Raw genomic sequence first — 11,928 nt, 5'->3', positions numbered from 1 at the left:
TGACTGATGAAGGTCAGGGTATCAAAAGCCTTCTTCACCACATGGTCTACCTGTAACTCACTCCACTTTCAAAGATACATGTAATTCTCCTCCTAGGTCATCTGTACTACAACTCTCCCCAGGACTCTATCATTCATTGTGAACACACAGAAAATGCTGGAGGAACTCAGCAGCATCTATGGAGAGGAATAAACAGTTGATGTCTTTGGCTGAGACCCTTTGTTTTCCCAGAATATAACAACTCATACTTAACTGAACTAAACGTGAAAAGTGTTGGAAATTCCTGCTTTTGCGGGGGGGGGGGCGGGGGGCACATGAATTCTCTGGCAATTATAGGAATCTTTTATTCTCACACTGGGAGCAATACACCAAATCTAGCTTCTCCATGGAAACTGAATACAACTTTGGAAGATTTTGGGACACCACTAACCCCAATGAGATGTTTTAATTCCCCCGTGCAAGCTATCCTTCTTAATTTGCAAGTACAGGTTGCCAGGGTAATGGTAGTGTATTCTATTCCCTGCTGCTCACTGATTCAAGATGTGCTGTTCCTGTCAATCACATAGAACATGTGTGAGGTGTTGCTAATGACATTCCCTGGGAATAAAACCCTTCAAAGCCATCTTACTCAAGGGCCCTCTTATATTCATTTTTATTTTCCTTTGGGATTTAAACACTTTAGTCCCAAGAAAGCCTTGGAAAGAGGCAATGGTAGTGATCATGCTCTTGTTGTGGACGTAAAGTTCAGCTGAGTTAATTCTTCACCATATCCACATCAGCTGCTCTATCGGATGAGAGGCATCGACCGATCATTCGTGACAGTTGGCTTCAGCTTCACGGTGGCAAATGGATTGGTTCCCCTGGGACAGGAAAGAGAAAGATTGAGAATTAACAACAACACCAATTCTCTCCCTGTCTGCCTCAGTTTCTGTTGGGATTCACAGCACCCATCTAGAACAGGCATGGGCAAACTACGGCCCGCGGGCCATATGCTTTTTAATAAGCTTTTTAATCCGGCCCGCAGAACTTGATGAAATTATATTAATAAACCTTGTTAACGTTTTCTCCCCGCAATTCTGGCGTTTTCCCAATAGATGACGCACTCTATATACATTGACCTTTGTTGAGGTGCAGCGTATTACTCCACATTTGCGCTTTACTTTGTGACCTTGTGGCGACCCATTTCCTGGCACATCCAAACCGGCTCACAATTGCCAGCGTTCCAGCTAAGAGAGATAGCCTGCGGGGATTTGCAAGCACAGAGCTCCGCATACCGGCGCGCTCTCCCTGCTTTGTCATTGTGCGGGTCGTTGTTGAGTTTTGGCACAGGGGACAATTGAATACGAAGGAGCAGGACAAGTAGACCTGCATCCCCTACCGTTTTTGAAATAAAGACAGTCAGGAGGAGAGTGATGATGATAATATCTTGAAGGATAACAGAATTTTCATTGCTTTAAAATAATAACTGTTACTATTAAAAAAAGCTGTATTTTATTCATTTAATTTTCAGTGTTTTAAAAGTCATTTCAATAAATAGCTAAATACCATGGGACTTCAAAGACAGATATTTTGTTGTAATGCATTTGTTCATTTTCAATTGAAATTAAAGCACATGTTTTCTACATATCCCATGATATTTTATTTTCTCTTATGAGGTGTATTACCAAAACATTCCGTCCATCTGCTCCTGGTCCGGCCCCCCTGTCAAATTTTAGAACCCTTTGTGGCCCTCAAGTCAAAAAGTTTGCCCACCCCTGATCTAGAACATCAAACTATCATTACTGATTAGACGTTCAATGATGCCTGCCTCTAATTGCACCACCCACACACCTCATAACTCACTAGTTCCTAGGAGTGAACATCACCAGGAGTGACGCAAGGCCAAGAAAGCTCACCAATACCTCTACTTGCTGAAAAGGTTAAAGAAATTTGGCATGACCCCTTTGACTATCAATTTTGATTTATACTCCGAAAACAGCATTCCATCTGGGTGCAGCTCAGTGACTGCAAAAACTGCAGAGTTTTGCATACAGCTGAGGATATCATGGAAGCCAGCCTCCCCTCCATAGACTCTTCTCACTGTCTTGGCAGAGCAACTAGCAAAATCAAAAATCCTATCCATTCCAACTATTCTCTCTTATCCCTCTCCCATTAGGCAGAAGATAGAAAACCCTAAAAACATGTGCCACTGGGCTCAAGGACAGCTTCTACCCCACTGCAGTAGCTGTTGAATGGTTCCCTAAGATGATAAGATAGACACTTGAACTCAGAACCTACCTCATTATGATCTTGCACCCTTAGGCAATCTGCACTGCAATTTCTCTGTAGCTATTCTGCATGTTATTATTTTATCTGAGAGAGTAAAATCTTTGCATTATGATTCCATTGCAATGTACAGACATGTGAATTTAAAAATCTAACGGCTTGGAGAAAGAAGCTGTCCTGTAGCCCATTGGCCCTTTAATACTGCAGTAGCTTTTTCCAGGTAGACATAACTGAAACAATTTATGGTTGGGGTGTCTGGTGTCCCAGATGATCTTCTAGGCCTTCTTTCTGCACCTACTCCTGTAAATGTCCTCAATGGAGGGGAGTTCACATCCACAGATGCACTGGGCTGTCAGCACCACTCTCTGCACTGCCCAGTGATCAAGGTTGGTGCAGTTCCTGTACCAGGCAGTGATACAGCCAGTCAGGATGCTCTCAATGATGCCCCTGTAGAAGGTCTTGAGGATTTGGGGACCCATGCCAAACTTCTTCAGCCGTCTGAGGTGGAAGAGACACTGCTGCACTTTTTTTGCCCACAGAGCTGGTGTGTACAGTCCAGATGAGATCATCAGTGACGTGTAAACCAAGGAACTTGAAACTACTCACCCTCTCAACTGCAGTCACATTAATGTTGATCGAGCCCAGCCTGTCTCCATTCCTCCTGTAATCCACAATCAACTCTTTTGTTTTTGGACATTGATGGAGAGGTTGTTAACCTGGCACCACTGTGTCAGGGTGTCAACCTCTCTTCTGTAGGCTGCCTCATCAGAAATAAGGCTGATCAAAGTTGTGCCATCTACGAATTTGATCAGCAGATTGAAGCTGTGTGGCAGTACAGTCATGGGTGTAAAGGGAGTAGAGAAGGAGACTCAGAACACAGGTGCACCTGTGTTGAGGGGCAGAGGGGCAGAGGTGAGGGAGTCCATCCACCCTTCCCCATGTCAGTGATCCAACAGGAAGTCTAGGATCCAGTTGCACAAGGCGGGATGCAGGCCAAGGTCTCTGAGCTTCTTCTCAAGTCTGGAGGGAATTATGGTATTGAATGCTGAGCTGTAGTCCCAGAGCAGCATTCTAATATATGCATCCCTCTTCTCCAGGTGAGTGAGGATGGTGTGTAGTACTGTGGCTATGGCCTCTTCAGCAGACTGGTTCCATCAGTAGGCAAATTGTAGAGGGTCCAGTGTGGGTGGTAACATGCTGCAGATGTGAGATGAGTGTGGCAGGGTGCCAAACGTTCAGATGTGCTAGCTTGGTTTTCCTGGGTACAGGGGCAATGATGGAAAACAGGAGGGCACTGCACACTGGGAGAGGGAAAGATTAAGAATGTCTGTAAACACACCAGCCACCTGTTCAGCACAGAATTTGTGGACGCGGCCTTGAGACTGTTGACATGTTGGGATGTTCTGCGTACCTCAGCCTTGGAGATGACCAAGGTGCAGGTCTTATCAGTGGCTCTCCTCGGGCTGTCAGTCCTATCAACCTCGAATTGACACACCTGGGAGCGTGGCGGCAATGTTGGCTGTACCGCTGCATTTCCCCTTGAAGTCTGCAATGGAGTGCAGTCCTTGCCATTGTCATTGTTGCAGAGTTGTGACTGGATTTTATCCCCGTGTTGCCATTTTCCCACCTTGATGGCTCTATGTAAATCATTGTGGCATCTTCTGAGCTCTGCTGGTCTCCAGAAGCGAAGGCTTTATCCGTTGCACTGACAGCATCACACACTGGACTATTTATCCCAAGCTTCTGGTTTGGGTAGATCTGGACCAATTTTTGGGCAACGTCTTCAGAGCGGTTCCAAATGATGACTGTTACTACGTCCGTGAACTGTATTTGGAGATGTTCTCAGCTTGCAATACCTCCCAGGTGATGCTATCAGAGCAGTCTTGTAACATTGAGTCTAATTGGTTGGACCAGCACTGGATAGTTTTCAATATGGCCATTTCCTGCCTGTTCCTGCCTGTAGGCGGGTAGGAGCAAGATCGAGGAACGGTCAGACTTTCCAAAAGGAGGGTGGAGAAGTGCTTTGTAGACATTGCGGAAGAGAGAGTAGCAGTGGCCAAGAATGCTTCCTCCCCGTGTGCTCACCTCAATGTGTTTGCAGAACTTCAGGTAACCTCTAGTCAACGATGCTTGGTTAAAGTTGCCAGTGAGGCTCTATAAGGCACTGATAAGACATCACTTGGAATACTGTGTGCAGCTTTGGGCTTCTTATTTAAGAAAGGATGTGCTGACGTTATAGAGGGCTCAGAGAAGATTCACTAGAATGATTCCGGGAATGAGAGGGTTAACATATGAGGAACGTTTGACCGCTCTTGGACTGTACTCCTTGGAGTTTAGAAGAATGGGGGGGACCTCATAGAATCATTTCGAATGTTGAGAGGCATGGACACAGTGGATGTGGCAAAGTTGTCTCCCATGGTGGGGGAGTCTAGTATGAGAGGACCTGAGTTGAGGATTGCAGGGCGCCCATTCAGAACGGAGATGCAAAAAAGTTTTTTAGCCAGAGGGTGGTGAATCTATGGAATTTGTTGCCATGGGTGGCAGTGAAGGCCGGGTCATTGGCAGAGAGTCATAGGTATCTGAGTAGTCAGGGCATCAAAGGTTATGGTGAGAAGGCTGGGGGATGGGACTAAAGGGGAGATTGGATCAGTTCGTGATGAAATGGCAGAGCAGACTCGATGGGCCGAATGGCTGACTTCTGCTCCTTTGTCTTATGGTCTTATGGTGATGATGAAAGCAGCCGCTGGGGGTGTGATTTCATGAATATTGATGGGTTCACGAAGTTCATTCAGAGCCAGGTTGGTATCGGCCTATGGTGGGATGTACACGGCTATAATAACAACAGATGTGAATTCTCTAGGCGGCCAGAAAAGTCAACATAGCAACATAAGGTACTCCAGATCCAGTGAGAAAAAGGATTTCAGGGTGTGCGTGCTACCTGGGTCGTACCAGCATTGTTCACTATGAAACATACTCGCTCATCTTTACTTTTCCCAGACAGGTCAGAACACAGAGAACTCGATGTGTTTGATGGCTTGGTCTGGTATTTCCTCCTGTCAGCCAGGTTTCGGTAAAGCATAAGATGTTACAGTGTCTTATTTCCCGTTGGTAGGAGATATTGGCCTAACCAAGATGCCAGCTTTTCTTCCTCGCCTTTGGTGGCGCTTACCCGGTAATACTGGTGTGGTGAATGAACCACCCATGGTTTGTGTGAGCAGGGGGTCCCAAGGTAGAAAGGTGGCATGTTATAATTGAATGCTGATTTTCCAATGTTTAAAAGAGTCAATCTATCATACCTGAAGTGACTTTCAGTAAGAGAAGTGCAGAAGGAAGTAGAGAGAGAAGCAGAAAGTTACAATGCCATTTCGGAGTACACTACAGGGCTGCCGTACACTATGCCATCTTGGGAATCTCTATCTGATTCTCAGTACATGTGACAATAATAAACCAATCCTAATTTCAGATTTCCATCCTGTGACATAACCATCCCTGTACGAATGAGAAAATGAATGAATCCTTCTTTAACCTGGGTAAAAGTTTGCTGCTCTCATGTCTCAACTCAACAGATTTCATCAAACATTTTTGCACATCTTCTTTGAATAAAAATAATCTTACCTTGGAAAAATCTCGGGCTGGTTATATGGACCACCAAAGATCTAAAAGAAACAAACAGAAATTGAATGCAACACACATAAAATGCTGGAGGAACTCAGCGGGTCAGGCAGCATAGATGGAAAGGAATAAGAAATAGATGTTTCCGGCTGAGATCCTTCATCAGGACTGGAAAGGAAGTGAGAAGAAACCAGAGTATGAAGGTGAGGGGAGGAGGAGTACAAGTTGACAGGTGATAGGTGAGACCAGGTGAGGGGGGAGGCAAGTGGGTAGAGGAGGGAGGATGAAGTGAGAAGCTGGGAAGTGATAGGAAGAAAAGGTAAAGGGCTGATGAAGAAAGAATCTGATAGGAGAGGAGAGTGGTCCATGGGAGAAAGGAAAGGAGCTGGGGCACCAGAATGAGATGATAGACTGGTGAGGAGAAGAGAAGAGGTAAGAGAGCAGCAAGAATGGGGAATGGAAAAAGAGCGAAGAAGGAGGGGGGAGAAATTACTGGAAGTTAGAGAAATCGATGTTCATGATATCATGTTGGAAGCTTCTAGCTGGAGTGAGGTCTTGTCATGGTACTGGAGGAGACCATGAATCAACATGTGAGAACGAAATCGGTATTGGAATTAACTTGGAAGGCCACTGCCTGTTGCAGATGGAGCAAAGGGATATATTATTTTTTCCTTGACAAATGATTCAGCACATCCCACTCAGGAATATCAGTACTCCCCATTACTGGCCCCAAACAACATCCAACCAGATAGTCATTCCTCAAACTTCTATTGGAGAGCTTGACTCCAAAGATGTGATCCTCTCAGTCCAACACTAATGGGGTGTTACACTGTCAGATAGACACACAAAATTGTTCCCATTGGCCAGAAAACTGTTTCATGCAGTCACAGCAAACAGAGAGACTTTGTACAATATATTCTGGCCTAAGGACTTGCAGTAAGATCTGAGATTTTAATTGTGGGCCGTCACTTTTCATAACCACCCTCCCTGGGCTTGGCCTGTATCTGTCTTATCTCTGTACCTGCCCAAGTGCTTTTCAAGTGTTGTTATTGTACCTGCCTCTACCACTTTCTCTAACAGCTCATCCCATCTGGGTGAAGACATTTCCCCTCAAGTTGCTATTCCATCTTTCCCTTTTCACCTTGAACCTACGACCTCTAGATCCAAACCTTTCCCATCCCAAATGTCTTGTGCGTGCTGTAATTGCACTGTACTCGGGAAAGGAAAGATTCATCCCATCCCACTCCAGTGCGATCTGGAATTTCACAACCACCTACGAGCTAACATAATCAAAGATCCCTCCTGCAACCCCACCCCCGCACATTCTCCCTTTCACCACCCCCCCTACCCCCAGCTGGAAGAAGATACAAAAGCTTGAATATACACACCATTAGGTTCAAGGACAGCTTCTATCTGGCTGTTATCAGACTCCTGAATAGACTTCTTGCAGGTTAAAGATGAACTCTTGATCTCACCATGACCCTTGCACCTATTGTCTATCTCTAATGAATGTTACCTGCAGCTGTAACGTCCTTTGTAACTGTTATTCATGTTAACTATCTTGATGTACTTGTGTTTCGAAATCATCTGTATGGATATTTTGCAACACACACAAAATGCTGGAGGAACTCAGCAGGTCAGACAGCATCTACTGTGGGGAACAAACAGTAAGTGCTTTGGGCCGAGACCCTTCAACAGGAGGGGAGAAGACACCAGAATAGGAAGGTGGGGGGAAGAGAAGGAGGATAAGCTGGCAGGTGACAGTGAAGCCAGGTAAGGAGGAAGGTGATTGAGAGGGGAAGTGGGTGGGATGAAGGTTATAAAGTGAGAAGCTGGAACTTGATAAGTAGAAGAGGTGGCTGAGAAAGGAATCTGATAACTGAGAGGAGTGCACCATGAGAGAAAGGGAAGGACGAGGGACAACAGAGGAAGGTGAAGGAAGTGAGTAACCCATATCTTAGTATATGTGACAATAGTAAATTAATTCAAATAACCCAATTACTATTTGTTATGGTTTCTAGAGAATATAATATACATATTTTGCCCCAGAGGTTATCCAATAAAGTGGCTACTTTATTAGGTACACTGTCACACTTGCTTGTTAATGCAATTATCTCATCGGCCAATCATGTGGCAGCAGCTCAATGCATAAAAGCATACTGGCATGGTCAAGAGGTTCAGTTGTTGTTCAGACCAGATGTCAAAATGAGGAATATATATTACTTTATTGACTTCGGCTGTGGAATGCTTTTGATGCCAGTCAATATGGTTTGAGTATCTCAGAAACTTCTGATCTCTTGGGATTTTCACGCACACCAGTCTCTAGAGTTTACAGAGAATGGTGCACAAGCAGGAGAAAATAAACATCAGTGCATGGTAGTTCTGTGGGTGAAAATACCTTGCTAATGACAGAGGGCAGAGGAGGATGGTCAGACTGGTTCAAGCTGACAGGAAGGTGACAGCAACTCAATCACACATTACAACAGTGATGTGCAGAAGAGCATCTGTGAATGCACAGCACATTGAACCTTGAAGGGTTACAGCAGCAGAAGACCATGAACATACACTCAGTGGCCACTTCATTGTACATTTTGCATATACTGTACGTTTTAAGAAGTTGCAATGGTGTGTTGGTCAGGGCACGACATGCAACAAAGAACAACGTTATAAGGAACAATATACAAATAAATTGTTCATTGCTAGGGGAATTTGAATAAAAATAATTTAAATGTTTTATTCAAATTTCCATAGTTACGCATCGATCATGCAGACAGGGTGATATTATATCTGGAAATGTTGAATATAGTATTGATCTCATGTAAAGAGGGATGTAATTACACTGGAAGGAACTCAGAGAAGGTTCTCTTGACTGATATCTGAAATTGGTGGGTTACGTCATGAAGAAAGGTTGGACAAACTAGCTGTGTAACTGCTGGAGCTAAAAAAGCAAGCTGTTGGAGGAGTGCAGAGGATCAGGCTTTCTCTAACTGCTTTTCTCTTGTACTACCTCAATATACTGGTGTGATGAAACGATCTGTATGGATGGCAAGCAAAGATCAAAGTAAATTTATACATCACCATATACAACTCTGAGATTTGTTTTCTTGCAGGCATACTCAGTAAATCCAAGAACCATAATAGAATCAATGAAAGACCGCCCTCAACAGGGCGGACAAAACACCAACGTACAAAAGGCAGCAAACTGTGCAAATACAAAAGAGAAAAATAATAATAAAAGTAATCTACTCCAAGTTGACAAAACTCAAACAGGAATCCCCAGTCCACTGTGGTTTCCCAATACGACAGCAGGAGAGAGGATGCCACGCTGGATTAAAAGTTCATTTAAGGAGAAGAGGGTTCCGACTTCCACTACCGTCTATTCTGCTGGTAAATGTTCAGTCTCAAAGAATAAAATTGAAGACCTCAGAGCAAGGTTGCTGTACCAGAGGGACATCAGGGATTGTTGTGATTGTTGTGTCACGGAGAGATGGCTATACCCCGCCATTCTGAATGCAGTGATACAGCTTGAAGGCTTCACAATACATCCCAAAAATACAGTAGCATGCAAAACTCTGGGAATCCCTGGTCAAAATTTCTGTTACTGTGAATAGTTAAGTGAGTAGAAGGTGAACTGATCTCCAAAGTCCATAAAGTTAAAGATGAAACATTATTTTCAACTTTAAAGCAAGATTAGTATATAATTTTTTTTGTACTATTTTAGAGTAAAAAAAGGAAAGGAGAATGATGCAAGAGTTTGGGCACCCCCAAGACATTTGAGCTCTCAGATAACTCTCACCAAGGTGTCAGGCCTAAATCGGCTTGTTAGGGCTATGGCTGGTTCACAGTCATCGTAGGAAAGGCCAGGTGATGCAAATTTCAAAGCTTTATAAATACCCTGACTCCTCAAACCTTGTCCCAACAATCAGCAGCCATAGGCTCCTCTAAGCAGCTGCCTAGCACTCTGAAAATTAAATAAATGATGCCCACAAAGCAGCAGAAGGCTATAAGAAGATAGCAAAGCTTTTCAGGTAGCCATTTCCTCAGTTCGTAAAGTAATTAAGAAATGGCAGTTAACAGGAATGGCGGAGGTTCAGTTGAAGCCTGGAAGATCAAGAAAACTTTCTGAGAGAACTGCTCGTAGGATCGCTAGAAAGGCAAGTCAAAATTCCCCCCTTGACTACAAACGACCTTCAGGAAGACTTAGCAGACTCTGGTGTGGTGATTCACTGTTCTACTGTGCTGTGACATCTGCACAAATACGACCTTCATGGAAGAGTCATCAGAAGAAAATCTTTTCTACATCCTCACCACAAAATTCAGCATCAGAAGTTTGCAAAGGAACATCTAAACAAGTCAGATGCATTTTGGAAACAAGTTCTATGGACTGATGAAGTTAAAATAGTACTTTTTGGCTGCAATGAGCAAAGGTATGTTTGGAGAAAAAAGGGTGCAGAATTTCATGAAAAGAACACCTCTCCAACTGTCAAGCACGGAGTTGGATCGATTATGCTTTGGGCTTGTGTTGCAGCCAGTGGCATGAGGAACATTTCACCAGTAGAGGGAAGAATGAATTCAATAAAATAACAGCAAATTCTGGAAACAAACATCACACCATCTGTAAAAAAGCTGAAGATGAAAAGAGGATGGCTTCTACAACAGGATAATGATTCTAAACACACCTCAAAATCCACAATGGACTACACCAAGAGGCACAAGCTGAAGGTTTTGCCACAGCCCTCACAGTCCCCCGACCTAAACATCATCGAAAATCTGTGGATAGACCTCAAAAGAGCAGTGCATGCAAGACGGCCCAAGAATCTCACAGAACTATAAGCCTTTTGCAAGGAAGAACGGGCACTCAGTCCTGCTCACTTGACCTGGAACATCTTGCAACCAAGTGCCGGCCATTTTATCTGCTGTGGGAAATTTCAGTGATCACCTTTGTCCCTAAATAATTATCACCAACATGTTACTTGTGGAACCAGAGGAGCCAACACACTGGTACTACTATCAAGAACTCTTACAGTGCCATCCCACGGCCACATTTTGGAAAATCTGATCACCTGGCTGTACTTCAATCCTAATAGGCAGACACTGAAGACCACAGCACCAGTAGAGAGAACGAAGAAGGTATGGACAAGGGAGGCAGAGGAGCACTTACAGGACAGCATTGAGTCAGTGGACTGGTCAGTATTCAGTCTGAATGAATATGCTACAGTTGTTACTGACTTCATTAAAACCTGTGTGAATAAGTGTGAGCCTATGAGAACATACTATACATATTAGAATCAAAATCCATGGATCATCCAGGGGATTCATTGCCTCCTGAGGGATCTGTGACATTCAAGTTTGGTTATCCAGGACTATACAAGAAGGCCAGTTATGACTTACAGGGGGCTATCTCAAGAGCAATTTAACAATTCAGATTGAGGTTAGAAGCTGAATTGGATGTCTGTCAACTCTGGCAGAGTTTTTAGGTCATTACTTTCTAAAGAGTGAAACCTAACATCAACAATGGCTGTGATGCTTCAACACTTTTTATGCAGCTTTGAAAGGAAGAAAAAAACTACAACTATGGGGATCCCTGCAGCATCCAGTGACCCTGTGATCTCTGTAATCTCGGCCAATGTCAGAATACCTTTCAAGAGGGTGAATTGTCACAAGGCAACAGGCCCCGACGGTGTAACTGGTAAGGCTCTGAAAACGTACGGCAAGTGTGTTCATAGACATTTTCAATCTCTCATTGCTGCAATTGGTAGTTCCCACCTGTTTCAAAAGGGCAACACTCATAGCAGTGCCCAAAAAGAGAAGGGTGAGCTGCCTTAACAACTATCATCTAGTAGCACTCACATTTACAATGATGAAGTACTTTGAGAGGTTGTTTCTAATTAATTCCTGCTTAAGCAAAGAACCTGCTGAAATTTGCCTATCACAATAGGTCTGCAGTGGATTTGATCTCATTGGCTCTTCACGCAGCTTTGGACTGCTTGGACAATACTAATATCTGTATCAAGTTGCTCTTTATTGGCTACAGCTCAGTATTTAACACAA

General features: G+C 43.9%; 1 protein-coding gene across 2 annotated transcripts in view; it reads right to left on the bottom strand.

Annotated features, from left to right (window-relative positions):
* Positions 1-636: 636 nt before the first annotated feature.
* The window catches only part of LOC132383245 (brain-specific angiogenesis inhibitor 1-associated protein 2-like protein 2), a 147,964-nt gene continuing 136,672 nt past the window's right edge, over positions 637-11,928 (bottom strand). For both annotated transcript variants that reach the window (XM_059954181.1, XM_059954182.1), the window contains 2 exons: positions 5,881-5,921; positions 637-860 (listed from right to left, as the gene is read on the bottom strand). In XM_059954181.1, coding sequence (XP_059810164.1) covers positions 785-860; positions 5,881-5,921 — 117 coding nt within the window. In that variant the 3' untranslated portion in view covers positions 637-784. The remainder of the gene's footprint in view (positions 861-5,880; positions 5,922-11,928) is intronic.

This window comes from Hypanus sabinus, chromosome 29 (assembly GCF_030144855.1).
Source record: "Hypanus sabinus isolate sHypSab1 chromosome 29, sHypSab1.hap1, whole genome shotgun sequence".
Classification (NCBI taxonomy): Eukaryota; Metazoa; Chordata; class Chondrichthyes; order Myliobatiformes; family Dasyatidae; genus Hypanus; species Hypanus sabinus.
Note: the sequence above shows the minus strand (reverse complement) of the source record. Positions and strands in the feature narration are given on the sequence as shown.